At 38.0% G+C, this 20,511-nt stretch overlaps 1 protein-coding gene across 2 annotated transcripts; it reads left to right on the forward strand.

The window, feature by feature from the left end:
• Window positions 1-277: 277 nt before the first annotated feature.
• On the forward strand, window positions 278-19,389 carry KATNA1 (katanin catalytic subunit A1). Of its 2 annotated transcripts, none has more exons than XM_054399299.1 (11): window positions 278-342; window positions 4,892-5,066; window positions 6,344-6,501; window positions 8,847-9,030; window positions 10,531-10,652; window positions 11,814-11,919; window positions 12,263-12,421; window positions 13,528-13,654; window positions 15,194-15,328; window positions 15,594-15,720; window positions 19,081-19,389. In XM_054399299.1, the coding sequence occupies exons 2-11, from the start codon at window positions 4,896-4,898 to the stop codon at window positions 19,277-19,279; spliced, it is 1,488 nt and encodes a 495-aa protein (XP_054255274.1). In that variant the 5' UTR covers window positions 278-342; window positions 4,892-4,895; the 3' UTR covers window positions 19,280-19,389. The 2 variants fall into 2 exon arrangements, with proteins under 2 accessions (XP_054255274.1, XP_054255273.1); XM_054399298.1 differs by having other exon boundaries at window positions 329-338.
• Window positions 19,390-20,511: the final 1,122 nt, after the last annotated feature.

Here is a 20,511-nt window from a genome sequence, read left to right on the forward strand (position 1 = left end):
ACTTTTTTTTTTTTTTTTCCTAATACGTAAATAATAATAATAAAAAGGCTCATCGCTGTCAGTGATAATGCGAAAAAACCCACACACCCCCCCAACATTTTCTCAGCCCGGTTGTGGAGACCTACACACACTACAGCCTTGCTAGCCTGGAAGTGACGCAGCCGGATTTGCTTTTAAACTGCCGGCGGCAGCAAGGGGAGGCGGGTAAGGGTGGAGGTGGAGTTAGTGTTAGCGCTGCGGGAGGAGGAGGAGGAGGAGGAGGAAGAAGAAGAAGAAGCGGAGGGGTCGTGGCTGCGGGGAGCTGCCGCCGCTGCCGTGGGGCCGAGCTCTGAGGAGGAGTAAGTGAGTAAGCGGGCTCCCCTCCGCCCGGAGGCCGCCCCACATCGTGGCAGTTGTGGGGCGCCTCACCCTCCTCGCGGGGCTGCGTGCTTCCCCTGCTCGGCCTGAGGCGAGGGGCGACGCCTGTGCCCCGCCTGGCGTGGGCACCCCTGAGGGGAGTCTGCTACTTCTTAGTCCGGCTGGGTGGGAGGAGAGCGCAGGGACCCGGCGCTGCTTTGGAGAGTGAGTTGCCGTAGTCGTTGCTGGCATGACACCTGTGACCATTGCACCGTGTTCGTCGCTCTCAGGCCCCTGCTGTAGCTTACACGTGCTCGGAGCCGTACAGGGTATCGCCATGGTGTCCCAAGACTCATCGCAAGGCTTGCAGGTGTTTGGCTGCTCAGCACCCTGCCACTGGGGAGTCAGACTAGGTGGGCTGCCGTATTGTAGCACTGGTGGCGCTAGTTAAAGAGCGCTTTGGTTCGTACTTCTCCCTTTTCCTTCTACTCTTTTTTTTTTTTTTTGTGGGTTAGTTGGGGTTTTTTTGTTGGTTTGTTTTGCTTTGCTTTTTTCATATTGAAGTAGGCTTTTATAGTTTTCTCTTCAGAGAGAAGTAGTAGGTATCAATTCTGGGTGTCCAGTCTGCTGCAGAGCCTTCTAAATTTTCTGAGAAATGTGTTAATTAAACATTACCCATCTAAAAGAATGCAGCTCTTATATAATAGAGAGTAAGCAATATGATTTTTTTTGAAGTCTTTAGAAAGATTTAGCTTTGAAAACAGAAAATCATCTGCTAACAGTGTATCTAATGGGTTTTTTTAATCTTTTTTTTATCAACAGCTAGATATGATTATGTTTGTGGTTGTTGGTGCTTTTTCTTTTGCTACCGTTACAGTTAAATACAGTAAATGAGTGAGAACCAGTTTGTTTAGCATCCAGTAAAGTCTGGTAACTCTTCTCTTTTCCAAGTAATTAACACAGCACTTGTTGATACCAAATGTTGCTATGAGTGGATGTTATGAAAAAGGGTATTAAAGCTGCAGCGGAGGTTGGAGGTGATACAGGCCATCATGTAATCAGTAGAAATTGGTTCCTCAAAGCTGTTACTTTTTTACTTTTTTTTTTTTTTTTCCTCTTCTGGCTTGCTGAGAGGACTTTCCAAATTTTGTGTGGTTGCTTTAATGTCAGAGCCTGTATAGCAGGCTGAAATAATGGAAACGTGCATACCCTGCCAGAATTAAAGTTTTGGCTTAGTTCAGACATTAAGTTTGGACTGAAGGACTCTTTGAAAGTGTTTTCTTTGTATGGCCTGTGCTGTTCTCAGTCAGCAGAGTACCTGATGGGTTCCTCAGAATAGCTGCCCCCTCAACATCTGCACATTGAGCTCTTCTTTTATTTTTTTAAAGTCCTGGGGGATTTCTTTATGAAATTTGATTTAGTTTCAGATATGTTCAGTTATAGCTTCCCAAATTCTAACGTATGAATACAAGCAGAATTACTTACAGTTGTTCCTTATGATAATTCCTTAAAGTCATTGTGGAAAACATGACATATCCCCAGAGTTTTCTTGATGATTACCAGGCTGTTATATTAAAAATAAAATATAAAAATAAGTTACAAAGCCTCCTACTCAAAAGTTGTAGATATCTGGAACTTTTGTTAGATTTCAGCCCCCAGTGCCCTTCTGGTCTGTTCCAGTTTCTGGAAGTATTTTTAGGTGTTTGGAAGCAAATGATAAAGTGCATTCTGTTATTAGCAGTGAGTTAATTTGGTGGTTTTCGATTGTGTTAATTTCAGAGAATCTATATATACTCACAGCTGGTACAGAGTGTTCTTATTGTGAAGTGTGTCTGTACACAGTGTGGAATTAAACTAGAAAGGCAAAGTGTTTGGGTTAGTTTCCCTATATCCTGTTCACTGTAAACTTTATGAGCTTGTTGCTATTTCAGTTGCTGTTAGAACTTTGATAACTTCACTGAGCATGATTCATGGAAAGGTCGTAGCTGATAAGTGCAGTCTTGCTGCTTTGACAGCCTGTTACGTGATAGTACTGAGCATTTGTAAATACTTTCAAAATTAAGTAGTACAGGATTAGTTTTGTGGGATTTTAATTCCTTCAGGTATGGTTTAATTCTGGATTTGTGCATATTCACACCTCTCCCACATGAGTGTTGCACCCTACTTTGAGCTGCCACAGTCTATGACGACTTTCTGCTGCAAATTTTAAACTGGCTTCAAATTAGTACTCCTAACTCCGTTTTTTTCCCCTTGTCTTGGAACTGCATTAATGTATCAACTCCAACCCTGCCAGCATTCAGGTGGCAGCAGCAGTGGCATGTCCAGACATAAGCAGAGCCAGCAGCTTTTTCTGCCCCACTTGTACATGAGAGTTTTGTGTTCAGAAGCCACTTCAAGCTTTTATGACTCACCATGAAGCAACAAATGAATTTGTTTTTCTAGTTTAAGCTAAATTCTCTTGCATTTTCTGTGCCACTGATGAAATGGATAGACTCCTGGCATTTCTTATTTTTGTCCTTAGTTTCTCTTTCTTTTGTCACCTGAAAAATCACATTTACTTTTGTATGTGCAATACTGCTATTTTGGTCCTGAGCTTTTCATACCTTTCTGACTTAGCCTTTGCAGGACTAGGACTTTTTTTTATTATTCTTGCTATATACATATTTCCAGATCTAAGTTACTTTTACAAGCTTGTTTCCCCCCCCCCCCCCCCCCCCCCCCGGATACTTAAACAGAATTGTTGTTTTGCTTCGATTGTTTTACAGCATTTAGTGTAAAAAAATAGAATTATTTATTTCTCTATTTGAAAGTCTAGTTTGGCTTTAGTAACTTGCTATTACTTGATTTTATTAGCATCTTGCTCAACTTGTGATTTCAGTAGTGTTAGTCATCAGTTTTAATTCTCAGGAGAGGCAAACAGGTGTATCTGGTAGGATGAGCAGGAGTGGAAAAGCTTGCTCCTAAATATAACAGGGGAAACTTTGGTAATATCTCTGTGATGATCCATATGGCATTTGACAAACATCTTCAGGCTTTTTTCCCCTGAGGTAAAATCCAACAAAACTCACATGTCAAACCCTGTCTCCAAAGCCTAATTAGCCTGGGATAAGGCAGTCTTTGTAGGCACTGGTCACATTAACTCTATCAGCTTGTAGACATTGTGGCCAGCTCAGCAAGACTGGCCAGAGTGAGATTATATAGTGCAGGTTTCCAGACTCAACCCCACAGGCCCCTTCTGCGTGGATGGGTGTGGGCTGTCAGAGGCCTGTCTTCAGCTTTGTAGCTGATAGTGGTTTGCTGTTTGGGCTGAAATTTTTCACAGCAACTATCTGCTTCAAGGGTTACTGGGGAAGGAAGAGGAAGCAGGCAAAAAGCAGGTGATGTTGGCTTAGGAATGGATCAGCTGTGTGTTCATGCATATAAAACTACTTAGGAAAAAGACAGAAAAAGGAGTGGAAAGTTTGTGCTTACCAGCCGCTCCACAATGAGGGGTTGATCTATTTTAGCCTATTCTAGATATCTATTTTAGCAATGGATTGTCTGGCGTGTGCAGAGTGTGGCTTCTGAAACCTCTGATAATGTGTCTGAATTTGACCCTGACCTGGTCTTGAAATGTGTTCAGTCTTAAGTCTGTTTATTGCGCATGTGAATTTAGTACCTCTTACATTCCTTAAATAGTTGATCTGTACCAAGTATGCTTCATCCCAGGGCTTAGCTGTAATTGCATGTCTGCAGTTGCTTCTTACTGGTGCTGGGTACAGGTACCAAAATGAGAGCAAGACAGCTTTCTTGCAGGCATGTTTATTTGCTTATTTTAATGGGGTTTGTGCTTGATTCTAGTAAATTAGGAGGAGAGTGGGGAAATTCTTGGTATGCAAGTGGATGCAGTGTAGATATCTTGGAGAAGAAAGGGAAGGGATATATAAGTAACAGATAAGAATATAGGTTGACTGCTCCATGGGCAGTGATGACTCTAAAAAAATAAATCTACTGTTTCCACTTATTACTATATTTATGTAAATAATCAAAAAGCACAGATTCTGATAATGCTACAAAGTGGAAGTGGTTGCAGTCCATGATGTTTGCTAAAAAAAAATAAAGCAAGCTAGCAGTGGAGAAAAGTAGTGTGGTTTTAACAATATGTTAAATAAAATTAAATATTTGATTGTGGCCTTTGCTTATCTCTCAGTGATAATTTAGCAGCTTCAACATGTTTTAAGGAGTTTCCTTTTAAGTATAAAAATGAAGATGTTAGGAAGGTGCAAGCTGGCCATAGAAGGCTTGTAACAGTCCGCTTAAACCTGCGTATGTGCTTTTCAGCAGAATCTTCATTGCATGAAACAATTCTGTGAAGTGAAGAGTTTCATTTCCAGTAGTAGAGAAACAATTATGGTTTTATGTGGATAACAATTGTTCTAGGACCTTTTCCTAACCAATTTGTTTCCAAATTCTGATATGCCAAATGAAGTAACAATCATATGAAAAGAGCTGCAAAAATTTCTTCTGATCTGGGGGTTATTTTTTTCCTCAGTATTTCCTTTATCTTTTTTTTCAGCTTCATGTTGAACATGAGTCTTGTTATGATCAGTGAGAATGTAAAGCTGGCTCGTGAATATGCTTTATTGGGAAATTACGATTCTGCGATGGTCTACTACCAGGGAGTTCTTGACCAAATGAATAAGTACCTCTACACTGTCAGAGATACCTATTTGCAGCAGAAATGGCAACAGGTAAATAGTACTTTTCTGTGACATTTTGAGGCAAAAGCATTTAAGTAGCAAAACTTGCCTGTCTTACAGTAAGCAAAAGTATGAAAACACTGTTCTCTGATGAACTCTTTGTCAAGGGTTATGACTGGGCTAGCCACTAAATGGGTGACAAATGTTCTGTTATTAATCCCTCTCCCTTCCTAAAGGGAAGAGGAAAGGACTAAGGGAGAGAGACTTATGAATGGGAAAACTAAATCTACTTTAATGACAAAAAAAAAAAAAATCCCGACCCCTCAGATGACAGAAGTTTCAACTAAGTGTCAGATGGGATCCAGATTCAGGAACTGGATTCTGAAATTCATGGATCATGATTGTAGGCAGAACAGACAGAGCCCTGCTTGGACACCAGCCATTGATGAAGAGGAAGAAGGAAACTTTGACCTTTGCAATCCCTCAGTTTTAAACCAAAAATTATATATACGGAATGGAATACCTCATTGGTCAGTTTATCAGCTGAGGTGCAATCTCTGCACCCCTAACATAATACATGAGATTTAGCAGTGAGCTTACCAATCCTTGCTTCTAACTAGAAACATCAGTATTACCACTCAAAGAAGCAGACACCGTGCAAAAATATGTTCATATCAGAAAGTGCAGTTACTGAGGGGAGGCTAAGCTGAAAAAGTAAAATTGCTGAACAGAATCAGTTCTGTTCTAACTCAAACCAGGACATTCTTATAGGCTTTTTTGTTATTATATAGACTTAAGTCTTTATGACAATGACAAAACAGGCAATGGAACACAGCCCTGGAAAGCCAGTATACTCTGCCTTGTCAGCTTCCTGCTAGTCAGTGCTGCTCTTATGTTGAAGTTTTTTAAGCTGGTGTCATTTTGCTTAATCTTATTTCCCTCTCAATGTTTTATCAGTGTGACATAGATCCTTAATAAAAACTGAATTGTGGCTACTATGTCAATTTATCTTTAACACAAACCATCATTTTTTTTCATTGACCTTCCATCTTAAGTTGTGCTTTTTTTGTCATGCGTGTTTAATATGGAAAATTATCAAAAATCCCTTTGGTGTTAAATCCAAAATCCCTGTGTTTGTTCTTCAAATGTGATAAGGAAGGCAGAAAACCTGTCTTAAAATCCAATGTGCATTATTGTCCATTGAAGTAGAATCAGGTAGCTTGTGGGACCTTATGGAATCCATCCAGCCATTACACGGGCTTGAACAGAGGACTGTTACAAACTTACTTGCCTTTTTCTTTTTTTTTCTTTTCACTTTTTTTTATCAGGTTTGGCAGGAGATAAGTGTGGAAGCTAAGCATGTGAAAGATATAATGAAAACACTAGAGAGTTTTAAACTAGACAGTACTCCATTGAAAGCTTCACAGCAAGAATTACCTGCTCATGATGCAGAGGTCTGGTCTTTGCCAGTACCTGCTGAACGAAGGTAAGAGGAAACCTGCAGACTGAAAATAATGTCTATCAAGGCAAATGTGCATTGACTTCAACATGTTCGTGTGTAATTTTTTTCTAGAACTTAGGTGTGTAATATACCAGCAGCTTGCTACTATTTGCGGTGGAGGAGGCAGCCTACGTCAGAATGTTCTGGAGCTTTTATCTTGTGTTTTTTGGTTTTGTTTTTTTTCCTGACTTAAGATAAACTTGCCATTCTGTGGAAGCCTCTATTCCTGAGTTGGTCTTCTCATCAACTTTAAAATTATTCTGCATGTAGCTGATATGAAAAGGATGAACACATATTATCAGAGTAACAGTAAAACCTGGAAATGTCCCATGTTCAGTTCCTTTTGTGTAGCAAGGCGATTCCCTGATGTCCTTCATGAACTGACCAGTTAGGCTAGCACAAGATGAAGGGGTGGGGTAGGAAGAAGCAACTGCAGCCAAGTCTTACTTCAGAAGTAATTTTGAGTTGTGCTGGGTTCATGTCTGTGAACTCAACACCTTGCAGTGTGGTTTGACAGTGTAACCACTGCTAAAAAGGACGGTCTTACCCTCCACACTGGCCTGACTATTTTTCACTTTTGTCTTTGTTGGCATTGTTAGCTGCTTCAGAATGCTAGACTGGTGAAAATAGACATTGTTATGTGGGGCTAGTGTTTGTGTTTGGCTTTTGTTGTTGGTTTGGTTTTCCTGAGATTAGCTCTCTGAACTGGTTAATTGGAAATTCTAATACATGCCAGTGGTAGCAGGAAGGAGGGAACAGGAATGCATGCAAAGCAGGCATGGGAGTGTGCAATTTGACAGAAAGTGCCGATTAGATCAGCTTAACTGTGCTGTCAAACTGTTCTTTGAGGTTTTGAACTTACAAGCTGTTTCTTGCAGAAGGATAACTTCAGTCTTTTTGGGTACTTTTTTATGTTTTGTTTTAACTGATTTATTTTAAGCCTGTCTTCTGAAAGACATGGGCCTTGTGTGAGGACACAGTTTCTGTTTCTCACGTTTGATGACTTTGGAACGCTGCTAGCCCATTTCATTCAAAACTTCTGGAAGAATAGTCTGGGAAGTAGAGCTTTTCTAATGTTTTGAAACTTTCTAGAGAAGATTTCATGTCTCCAAAAACATGCAAGGCTTGAGAGAACTGTTTCTGTTATCTTGCCAGATGGTGAAGTACTGAGTAGTGGTAGCATGGAAAAGCCACAGTAAAAGCTCGGGCCATGTTGAATTGGGAAAACCGCTATGAATACCTATATGGAAATAAGAGAACTCACAAATTTAGGTGGAAATTTGATGTCTAATCACACTATTCCTCTATATTGAGCTTTAGGGTGGAATTCAGAGGTAGCTAGGTGTGCAGAAACACAACTATAGGTTGGTACTCCACCTGGAGAGTGAAAGGACTTTAATACTTATGGTCTTATCATATTTATGTTGCTCAGTATGCATTTCACCCTGAAGGGGTGTGTACAGTTCTGACAAATTTGCTGCCATGAATCAAAGACAACTTTTGTGAAGGTATTGGATCCTGTTAACTTGAATGATATGTCAAAATGAATCTTCTAGCTCAAGTAAATACTTTCCAAATCAGTGTTCCATTTTCTGTTCTCTAGAGATATCCCTGAACTTAAATTTGACTGATAAATTACTAATTTTGGATTTTTACGAAGGCCCATTCAGAAAGCATATGGAGTATACTCCTTGAAAGTAATGGATTTCTTTGCAGAAGAAATTGAATTAAATAAAAAAGTAAATCCATAATACAGTCATGATACTGATTTATTTATTTGTGCTTCTAAAAGTAGTCTAGTTTCAAACAACTAGAGGCCTCATACATATTTTCTTCCCCAAGAAGTGAAAATGAAGTGAAAATACAACTGTCATTCCCAAACACCTTTAAATTTCTTTGGCTAGGAAAGCAAGAATCGTTGTGACTAAGGAGCAAGTATACTGGGATGGGACTTCTGTTTATTTCTGTTTATTTTTTTGGGGGGTTGGTTGGGGTTTTTTCTGGGGAGGGGGAGTTTGTTTTTTGTTTTTGTTTTGGTTTGGTTTTTTATTCTGTTTTTTTTTTGTTTGTTTCTAAGCTCCATAATGCTAGGATTAATTTTAGTTAGGAAATATGCAAAGCAAAGGACTTGTTAAGCAAAGGATCCCTGAGCTTCTAGCAAAGGGAAAATGAATTTTTAATGACTATCTAAAAATATCTGTCTTGTTTCTGATGTATAAATTTTCTATCTTGAGCAAAATCATTTTTCAGTTTGTAACTACTTGATTTGGCTATGTAGTACTTACCAGTGACTTTATGCTAAGGTTTTTTCATGTGTTACAACTAATTAGAACTTCACCAGGACCCAGAAAACGTCAGTCTGCTCAGTGCAATGATTGCAGAGGTCACAATAATCGTATAAGTGCAGCTGTCAGAGGCCCTCACCGTCCATCCTCTCGAAATCCCAATGATAAAGGGAAGGCAGTCCGCAGCCGGGAGAAAAAGGATCAACAAAATAAAGGAAGAGAGGAAAAGGTAAGCTTGCAAATTAATTGATGAAATTAAGAAACTCAGTCTTACTTTCTTAATATTGAATGGAAGGTCAGACCAGATGATCTCTGGAGGTCCCTTCCAACCCCTACCACTCTGTGAGTCAGTATTATAAAATTAGATAGCTATAAAGTATTTATTTTGTTCAAGTCAGCATGATGATTTGTATTTCACCTTATAAGGTATCTTTGCTTTACTATTATGAATTAATTAGAAAAATCCAAACAAACAAACAACTGGGAGTGAGCTGGTAAATGTGGGCTTGTTTACTGAAACTTGCAAATAGTTGTTTAAAATTATACCACTGAATTACTGAAATAGACCCTGATGGAGCTCATTCAAATGGGGTATGCTTGGTCCTTCAATTGCTTTCACGTATTTTAGACTGAGATTGACTCACCTGTTTGAAGCATTTCAAGACTAAATAAATCTTAAAGAGAGACCTTTACTTATTAGTTTGTTGAGATCTGGTATTAGCTTCAAATTCTTTTCAGTTTAAAACAAACAAAACCCCAACATAGAATTATTTGTCATCTTGTGATCTGTTCTTTGCAGTCAGAGTGCTTTATTTTTTGCTTGTGCTCTGATCTCCAAAAATTTAGCTGATGATCAGAGTAAGAGATCATACTGAAGACACTGAATTAATCAAATATCTATGTAATAGTTTGTTAGTTTCAGCAACCCTGTGTTGTGGCAAGATGTCATGGCCTGTGGGTATAGCATAAACTACAAGGTGGAATTGTTTACTTATGTAAGGTACTACTTTTACTAGGAGCTAAATTACATTGTGTTTGAGTGATAATCCTGTCTGCCTAAGGACATACACGCACACAGATGGGATATGTCTTTTTTCTTTTTTACAGTTCTGTCATCACCAGTGGTTGCTGTTAAGTATATTAAAAAACAACAACAAACAAACAACAAACATGGAGTGTGTCTAGTGCATTTTATTTCATTTCAATTGTGTGGTCTTTGCTGTTTGCACCCTTTGAACTGTCTAGCTTCTTCGTGTCTGCTCTGCTGCAGAGCTGCTTCTATGCTGATCTTCTCCATGTTTCTTTATCAGTTAATTAGCTATTTTTTTACTTCTGTGGTTTTCCAACAGACCACCTTTGTGCATCCTACATATGCTTTGCCTTTTGTCCCATATATATGGTATATTTACGACACCGGATTTGAGATGCTCTAGCTCAGTATGACATTTTCTGATCCAGCCTCATGTGTCATTTTCCCCTGTCCAGCTGTTGTCTCAGTTTTTGATTTCTGTGGGAGAAGAGGTGAGCACTGTTACACTGGGATAGGTGTATGCAGTTTTGATTACCTACATTGATCCTGCAGTGTAGCAGTAATTATGGATGCTTTGTAATTTTCTTGCTGGTTTATGTTGTTACTTTCTAGAAATATGATGCTGCTGTGGACTTGTAAAAATCCACTAGTAGTGTAGCCATTGTTATGTATTTACATTGTTATATCCTTTATATGCAGAACAAATCCACATCTGAGATTTCAGAGCCTGAACCAAAGAAATTTGATAGTACTGGATATGATAAAGACTTAGTAGAAGCCTTGGAAAGAGATATAATTTCTCAGAACCCAAACATTCGATGGTAAGTTTGAATAGTGCTTCCAGTTGTTTGTTTTTTTCCCTTACCAAGTATGACAAGAATGAAGTTTTTTAGCATATGCTTACATACAAATAGTACCTACAGGTTTTCTTCACTCATTAAATAGGCAAGTAAACTTCTTTTGTCATTGAATATTTTTAGAGTATTTTTTTCCTCCCATAGATTCATAGAATCATAAGGTTGGAAGAGACCTTTAAAGATCAGTTAGTCCGATCCCCTATCATGGGCAGGGATGTCTTTCCCTAGATCAGATTGCTCAAACCTGACTATGCAAAGCTTTTCAAACTTTTCTAAGAGTCCTGAAATAATTTTTTGAGGTACTCTTTTGCAAGATGTAAGGTTCTAGTGTCTGCCAGTGTCTCTTCATTTAAAAAAATGTTTTGCTACCCAGGAGCATACCAAGATAAAAAAATGATTAACAAAGAAGTTATGTCAGTATAGGAACCCTTTGAAATCTTGCTGGATGTGATGGGACTGCCAGTATGAAATGTAGCCATGTGTCAGTACCTTTACATAAATGTGTTAAATATTAAACCTTATACAAATATTACTTTGTATTCCAAATATTTCCAAGCTTAGGTGGTTTTATGAGGATTACTTGAGGAAAAATCTCCTGGCAAATGAAGCATGCTTAAAAAAAACCCAAACAAACCCAAATGAAACAACAGAACCCCAAGCTGAACAAACAACTATATGCTTACAACTATCATGTGTTTCAGTTCAGTATGCAAATACATGTTTCAGTTTTTATATTGAATCTTAAATTATAACTTCAGCTTTGAAATTAGTTATATAGATATGTTTTGAAATCTCTGCAAAAGAAGAAAGCGTCATCTGTAACTAGCAGAAGTTTAACCAACTTGCCATGTTCTGCTTATTCTATCTGTGAATAAGAACAGCAATTTCTAGAGAAATAGTTAATGTCTCTCATTGCTTTTGCATCCAACTGGAATCTACTAGCTGTATGTCAGTGTAGTTGTCATAACCTTTTGCCACTAGAACATAAATAAATCCAACTAATTTCCCTGAATTATGAAAGAGCTGTTAACATAACAGTAAGTTTAATTGCATATTGTTTTCAGCTGTGGACTGATTCTTTTCCAGCCTGTCTGAAACTGTCAAATAACTTTCCATTCTTGCCAGGGATGACATTGCTGATTTGGTGGAAGCCAAAAAGTTGCTTAAGGAGGCTGTAGTTTTACCGATGTGGATGCCGGAGTTTTTTAAGGGAATTAGAAGACCGTGGAAGGTATGAAAAAATCTAATAATTTGATCATGTGTAGGATTCTGAGACTGGGTCGTGATGGCACAGGAAATTTCAGGTGTTTTAGAGTTTATTTAAATTCTTTCCACTTTGTAATGACACTATTTACGGTAAAAGTACTAACAAAATAAAGTTGTTATTCAGATAAATACACTCTGTCTTCAGCTATGTTGTTGCAAATAAGCAATAGTAATTAATTGCTTAGCTTTGAATAACTTTTTAAGGAGAAGTTTCTCTATAGCATTTTAATATTTTAGAATTGTTTTGATAATGTGGTTGTCTGTGTTTTGATACTTCTACTAAAAATGGTTCTTCTTCATTTCAATAGGGTGTGCTGATGGTTGGTCCTCCTGGTACTGGAAAGACCCTCCTGGCAAAAGCTGTAGCCACAGAATGCAAGACAACTTTTTTCAATGTTTCTTCTTCCACACTTACCTCAAAATACAGGGGAGAATCTGAGAAACTCGTTCGTCTACTGTTTGAAATGGTGATTGGAGTTTCTGAGCATAGATAGTGAGATAAGTAGAATTGCTTCTGCAACAGTGAAGCCTTGCCATAGTTTAGAATTCATAGCATACATAAACAGCTTTCCAGGCTTCTAACACTTCAGGGCTTTTTGATCCGGACATGTACATTCAAGATCTGGTTATTCCTAAATAGCTTTATAAATACTGAAAAATCAGGTTGTTGCTATTTTCAGGGTTGGCTTGTTACATTAGGCATAGCTCATTATAAGCTGATGAATGCTGTAGAACATACTTTCATGTAAACTGGAGATGGAATTTAATTACTTTCTGGATGGAAAGTTTACTTAGGCTGTGCATGTTTTCTTGTTGTGGGTGGGTTTTTTTGTTCGTTCGTAAAATAAGTGGACTTCCAAACTGTAGTTGGCTTCAGAGCACGTAAAACTTGAAAATGGCTCAGAATACATAGTCTTTTTTTCAGGTGTTACCAAATATACATGCGGTGTTACCTAGGGTGGCCGGTACTGAAGGGGGCAGTAGAGCTGTGATTACAGAAGTCAGAAAAGTCAGAAAATGTCATTTACAATATAGTTTGATCACATTAAATGAGTTGATATCATGCAGTGTCAATCAAAATTGCATGTGCACAGTGCACAGCATCTTAACTGCTGTAGGAAAATAGCTGTTATTATTTGATCTCTCGTTTTCAGAAAGGTTAGAGTTACTTTGCTTTTGACCTGCCTCTTGAACAGGTTCCTTATTTCAGTGCACTAGCTTAATGTTTATCCTAGCTTTGAGTTCTTATTCAAGCATTCTGTGATGACTTCCACACCTATAAATGTTGCTCCAAATGTGTAAAACTGCACTTAGCTTATTAAATATTTGTTTATAGCATGAACAACTACGATACTTTTCCAAAAACTGACGTGCTCAGATACTACTAATGAATGCACATCTGCTCTATAGTTGTATGCAATAGTCAAAGAGGGGGAAGGTTAGGTATTGTTTGATAATTAGGAGCTGATTGATTGGGGTAAACATACCATTATTCAGTTCTGAATATGCTGCTGTTTCTTAAATGTGAATATGCTGCCATTTCAGTTTCTGCTTGATCATTTGCTTTCTTTAGGCTCGATTTTATGCTCCAACAACTATATTTATTGATGAGATAGACTCTATCTGTAGTCGCAGGGGAACGTCAGAGGAGCACGAAGCTAGTCGACGTGTGAAGGCAGAACTGCTAGTTCAAATGGATGGTAAATAACCTGATTGCTGGGCACTACTGGACTGGAGGAAGCTTGTGAGAGGGGAAAAAAAATAGATCAAAACTTCATTCTTCGGAAGAAATTTTTGGAAAACCTTACCTAAAATTGGGGTGAAAAGATACAAGTATACTATTGCAACTGCCAGTGTGGAAGGAAAAAAGATACCAATTATTTAGCAATCATTTAGCATCTGAGTAATGACCTTTTATTACTGACCCAGAATAATTAAGATTCAGTGGAAAATACCTTTTTCTCTTCTTCAGTTCCAAAATCTTGTATTAATTGCCTTTTTTTTTTTTTTCAATCTTTATCTTGATATCTCTCACTTCTCCAAAATCAAGTAAAAAGTGGTTCAAAAGAGCTGTCACCTGTTCCAATTTAAACTTCAAAGGCAATCATTACACTTTAGGGTCTCTTTTTTTTTCTCTTGTAAAGGTACAAATGGAAAATGGAGGCACTGAAGTGTTTGGGAGAGTTGGGTTTTGTTTTTAAAACACCGAGTTCATTACAGCTATTTGGTCAGTATTTCATTAACCTGCAGTGTTTAAAAATAGGTAACACCATGCAAAGCTACTATAAAGGCATCCCTTTTATACGCTGTGGAGCAGGGAGAGGCAAAGGAGTGACTAAGAAGTGCTAATTTCTGGAATAATATGTGATAGAATTCCATGAGTCAGAAGATTTGTGTATTTATTTCTGCTTCTCTGATGTTGATACCCTTTTATGTTTGTCTCTAAATAGTAGCAGAGCTGTAATACTGTTCTCATAACTCAAGTATGTACCTAAACTAATTTTATTAGTAGCAACTGTTTGAAGTCCTTGTAGTTGAGTGTTCATAAAAGGTGTGTCATATGCAGATTTTCAGGCAGACTAGGTACAATGGCTATTCCACAGCCCAATCCTACAAGCAAAAAATAGTAAATGCAAAGAACAGCAAGTTTAATGAAATTAACTTCTTCATACAGCAGCTCTTTCACAGTACTTTAGAGACTGAGGTATTCTCTCTGCCTCTGAGAAGTTGTGATTCAGTCCACCAAATTTAAACATTTCTCTTAGTAGTTTGTAAAAATTCACCTGACATGTGAAACATTTAGCCTGAATTCAGAAGTGAAGCAACTTTGCAGGGGAGTAAATGCTGCTTTCTCATGGCTGTTAGTGAATACTGTTGAGGGGGCGATATGTTTGGGTTTTGGTGTGGTGCTTGGGTTTGTATTTTGGGGGGTTGTTTTTTTTCCTCATGTGTTGTTACAAGATGTTGATGTGAAAATTCAAACATTGTGATGTCAGAAATATAAAAAACTGTTGTAAAACTGTTCCAGCCATGATAGAGGGGAACTTCCCGATCTTTTCACTTGCAGGCTGTTGTGTAGATTAAAAGCTGAGCTCTGTTGTACTTAACAATTCTATTGCATATGGGCTCACTAAACTGCAACAGAGTAGCTTTGTTATTGTATACAGTTATGGATGTTGTTCTCTCTATAGATGAGATTTGACTAAACATACATACGTTTTTACTTTTCTCCAATGTAGGTGTTGGAGGAGCTACCGAAAATGATGATCCTTCCAAGATGGTCATGGTACTTGCTGCTACTAATTTTCCTTGGGATATTGATGAAGCCCTAAGACGGAGACTAGAAAAGAGAATTTACATTCCTTTACCATCAGGTATGAAGATGTGGGGAGAGGGTTGATTTGAAAAGACTAAAATCTAAACTTTATCAATATTCCTTTAGTTTTGATCATCTGATTTAAAAATCCAATTGATACATGTGTGCAAATTAATTTATTAATTCAGGACCAGGTTAAATCTAAATATTGAACATTTACCTTTGCAGCAAGAACTGTCCTTTTTCTTCCCTCTTATCTTTCAGTTTATTATTTGTCTTCCAAAAGCAAATGGTATAGACTCAATTTTCTATTTTCTGATTAGCAAAAGGTAGAGAGGAGCTCCTAAGAATAAATCTGCGAGAGTTGGAACTGGCTGATGATGTTGACCTTGCAAATATAGCTGAGAAAATGGAAGGTTATTCAGGTGCAGACATTACCAATGTGTGCAGGTATGTTAAAAGTACATCATTTGTGTTACTACTGCTACAAACACTTGAGAACTATTCGTAAAGTAACTAACTTACATAATTGAAGTTGTTGGATAAAACCAGACTGTAACTTCTATGTATGGCTAAAAGGTGAAGTACTTCATTAATGTTTACCTACGTTTCCATTTGATATTTTCAAATAATGATGATGATAAAGAGCAGCTGCAACACAGTAATCTAAGCAAGGTATGATTTAGGTAAAATTCAGTGTTCTTTCATATACACCAAATTCCTTGCATGAGGAATATCCACAGGTTGGTAGGTTTTAACTTGTAGAGTTGCAAGTCATTGCATTGAGGTTACACTACTTCAGCAGAACATCTATGTGTATGAGGTGATAGTGGCAGAGGCCAGGACAATTAAAGGGAAAATGTGGCATGTTCTTCCCTCATGACACAGAAAAGGTAAGCTGTATTGTGTGACAGGAGGAGAGCTTTGTACTCAGCACATTGGCTTTAGTGATGAGGCTGACTTGTTTACTTCCAGCTCCTCAATATTGTTTGTATACAGTCCTTTGCAGACATATTCTATAGATTCTTGAAAAAATCAACTAAAAATACATTCTAAACCTTCCCCCAATCTTTCTTTTCTTTCAAAACTTGAAAAGGGGGAAGGAAAGGACTGATTTTTTTAAGAGACTAATAAGATGCTGTTGTCATCTGATAAGCACCTCTGTAACTGCTTTCAGGCTTTGGAGGTAGCACCAAAATGTGTGGCAGTGCAAGGCTTGAGCTCCTGATTGTGCCACTGCCACTGTTGTGGGGCTGTACTTTGAACAGGATAAGAGAACCATTTTGGATTAAAACAACCTCCTCATTACTTTCCTTAAATGCAGATTCATTTCTTGCCTTGATTCCTAATACAGCTCTGCAAACACTTGTCAGCATAGCTGAGAGGACAGTATGCTGTGCTGCAGGGATGAATGCCAAGTAGTCTGTACATAAAACTGCCACCAAAGGCTCTGTCAGCAGAGTTGCTTAAGGCTGAACCAAGAGTTTGAAGCCTCAGTACTATTTCCTGAACCATCCTTACACGGTGTCTGGGAAAATAATGGTATGTTAGTTGCTCTGAATCAGTGTTGTGCAGACTTTGTTTCATTTGTAGGTTTGTGAGATGAATTTGTGGTGTTCTTTTGCTCAGTCTTGGTGTTTGTTGTGCTCTGAAAGGAGTTTGTGGTAATATGTTCATGTTAAATGAACAAGAATTTATTTGGCTTTCTACTTTGTGCACATGAGCTGCAATTTGTCTCCTCTGTTCAGTATGTGTCGTTTTTAATTAATTTTATCCTGGATAGCAGTACACGTGTTAAAGTCAGAATAATTGTAATTTTGTTCAATAAATTTTATATAGGTTTACACACACAGAGGATTACTTTTTGGTTTTTAATCAAAGTCCATTTGTACAAATAATATTTAAAAAAGCCCCTTCAAACAAAAGTAAGCAAGCAAACAAATGCAAAAGCCCACAAAGAAACATAGGAGTCTTTCATTTGTGGCAATTTCCTTAAAGACGACTGAGGTGGCAGCAACCAGGAATAGTAACTGGGGTTTGGATGTCCGTGATTTGAAATTACTAAGTACTCAGATGAGCCTGTGTATTTGCACTTTGTTAATGGTGTTGGGTAAAACAGATCTTAGACATGATCGTTTCATTTACATTCAGAAAAAAAGACACATGGCTGATTCTAAAATGTTTTTGCGTTTTCAGACTCACATTATAAAAGCATAGTAAAATTCAAATTTGTAGACTCTTCAGTAGTCCTTGCTAGTGACACAAGCATAACTTAAGAAAAAAAATTAAGCACTGCAGTTTCCTCAAATTGTACTCCTTTCTTGAAGAATCTGAGGTGAAATCCAAAGTTTGTTGAGCCAAAGTGAAAACCAGTCAGAGATAACAGTACACTTCCTAACAGTTGGCATACTAACTGTGGGAAATTAAGGTGAAAATTTATTTTTAAAATATATGCAGGAAATGGAAGCTGCACATTAGATGTGTGTATGATCTGACTTTGCTTTGAGTGGGTTGTGAAGGTTGAAAGGCTTTTGTAAGGGAACGGACTCTCCTCTGGGTTCCAGTGGGTGGCTTCTTACTTTTTGAATATAGTGTTGCTGCTTCTCTAGGCTTTTGAGAAAGCACTGAGAGTTGATGTTGGAATGACTCACTAAAATGACTCTTCAAAGAGACAGTGGTGGCAGCTGTTACTGAATTTTTTGGGTATGGTGGTTATTTGGGTGGGTGGGTTGGTTTTGTGTGTTTTTGGTTGGTTGGTTGGTTTGGTTTTTGTAAACTGCTTTCTGGAAGCAAACTAGATGCTCCCACACCCCATTGTGTAATGCTGTCTCTTAGTTCACAAATGATAATGTAACAGCAAAGCATGGTGATATTTGATGAACATGCAGCTCACCAAAGCAACTTTATTTTGCTTGTTTTGAAATTCTAATTGTTAACAGTTACTTAGTAAACTCATGATTCTTGTCTGTTATGGTTTCTTTTACCAGGAGGCTGTAGAATGGAAACAGAACATGTTGAAACCAGCTTTCTAAATCTTCCTAGGAAACAATGTATAAGTTTTGGGTTTTTTTTTTCCTCTTTGAATTCTCACCCTTTAATACACTGTTGTGATATTGCCAGGATTATCCTCCTATCTCTTTTACCACTAGACAGAATAAGTAGCAAAATAAGATACAAGCTGCATACCAAAGAATTGTCAGGAACTTTAGTCTTCTCACTGTTACCAGTTTGTCACCTTGCCAGCTCATCACCTCCTGCTATTCCTGTTGAAATCCAAATGCAGTCAAACTTGGTGCAGCAAGCGAAAGACACATTTGTAAAGACAATACAGAAGTTTGAGGAGCTATGGGCTGGACACGTTTTGTAGGCTAATGTTTAGCTGGGCATGTTTAGGTTGGAACTAAGTACTGTTGACCAACCCTCTGTCTTTTGAAGTTGGACCAGGAAACAATTAAAACCAACCAGCCGCTTTGTCTGTATGTCAGAGGAGTGAAGCCATTACTTTGCCTGGTTCCTTTTTAAAACTACCATAAGCAGCAGCTGCATCACAGGCACACAGTGGCATCAGATAAACCAGTCAGTCTTCACCAGTTTTGCCTATGAATAGTAGCTATTCAGCAATCCAGTGAGGGTAAATCCATGTTTGATAGCATGGTATTGTAGGTTGTACAAGCGATTGGAGATCTTCCTTTCTTCACTGTATCTGTTTGAATGCAACAGCCTAACTGGAATGCTGTGTTGAGCCTTTCAAACAACGGAACTCACCATCCTGTATTGAGTAACTGTTGGGTTTTTTTCCATGCTTGGCAGAGATGCATCATTGATGGCTATGAGAAGGCGCATTGAAGGCTTGACACCGGAAGAAATAAGAAATCTTTCCCGAGATGAAATGCACATGCCAACAACGATGGAAGACTTTGAAATAGCTTTGAAGAAAGTTTCTAAATCTGTATCTGCTGCGGACATTGAGAAATATGAGAAGTGGATAGTTGAATTTGGATCTTGCTGAGCTGTCTTATCTTGAAGAAGCCACTTTACATCTTAAAACAGCTTTACAAGTAATAACTAGTGTCAGTGCAATTACTTTTGTAATTTAAGAGCAACAGATGTCTAAATAAATCTTTTTTTTAAAATGCAAATTTTCTCTAGCTCTCTTTGAACTAACTCAAAAGTTACTAATTTTTCTCAGATGTGAAAGATAGCTGCTTTGAGCTTCAAGATTTTAAAATTACCTAATAATCGAACTCTTGCATCAAAAGGTTTACCCTTGAAAAGCGCTATTACAAGACACTTGAATGTTATTGAGGCCAGAAGTTTGAGGAGCTGATCATATTTTGTAGGTTAACATTTAGTTGTGAATGTATAGGTTGGAGCTGTAGGTACTGTTGACCCCTCTCTTTGAAGTGGGATTCCTATTTGTATCAGTAAACATTCAAAACGTTCCAGCCACTTCTGTACATCTAGAGAATTCTACCCTTAGCCTGTTTCTGAGGTATTAATACAACCTGTACAAAAGCTGAGATTTGGAACAGCAACCCTGGGACTGCTAACAGTCAATAGATTCAAGTGAAGTTTAAGCAAAGGGCAAGATCATCACTTCTTTATTAACGAATGTCAAAATACATCCAACCAGTGTAAACTAATTCTGTGCAGCCAGCAGTGATGGTTATAAGATGTAAATTTTCTTTTTACATACTTGACAAGTGGAATGTAGAAGCTGTTTTCTGAGAATGGTTCTACAGGAACCATTTAAGTCATAATTTTAGATTTTGATCAACAGTAGTCATTGTAATTACAACATCTATCATTTCTGTCCATCTATTATTTTGGAAACACTTCTTTCTGCTAGCTCATCTCAGAGCAGCTGGCTGTAGCTTTGCTTACAGCTCAACTTCATGCTTTACCACAAATCAAGTATGTCTAGACTTGTCTCAGATGGCAGATACAAGTACAAAACTTGCTGTGGAATTCCTGTTCATGTGTCTCTTCAGGTGCTGCAAGGCAGATGGGAAGGACAAATGCTAATGAAAAGTTGTAGTCTGAGTAGAAGGCAAATGTTTCCCAAGTACACATTTGTGTAAATACTGTTATCGTGAATATCTTGTTTATCCACTTAAAATTCACCATTATGCAATGAGTGACAGCTGAACATGCTGAAAACGGACTTTAAGCAGTGCTCATGATAAGACATGCTAGTAGGACACCAACGTGCAGACAGTGTTGAGAGCTCCTAAATCCCTA

The sequence above is a fragment of the Indicator indicator genome, chromosome 2 (genome assembly GCF_027791375.1).
Source record: "Indicator indicator isolate 239-I01 chromosome 2, UM_Iind_1.1, whole genome shotgun sequence".
NCBI classification, from domain to species: domain Eukaryota; kingdom Metazoa; phylum Chordata; class Aves; order Piciformes; family Indicatoridae; genus Indicator; species Indicator indicator.

Bases quoted from the DNA above. Each gene is read 5' to 3' on its own strand.
- KATNA1 (XM_054399299.1), top strand. From the start codon at position 4,896: ATGTTGAACATGAGTCTTGTTATGATCAGTGAGAATGTAAAGCTGGCT. The intron at 5,067-6,343 runs GTAAATAGTACT...TTTTTTTATCAG, and splicing joins TGCAGCAGAAATGGCAACAG to GTTTGGCAGGAGATAAGTGT. The intron at 12,422-13,527 runs GTGATTGGAGTT...TGCTTTCTTTAG, and splicing joins TTCGTCTACTGTTTGAAATG to GCTCGATTTTATGCTCCAAC.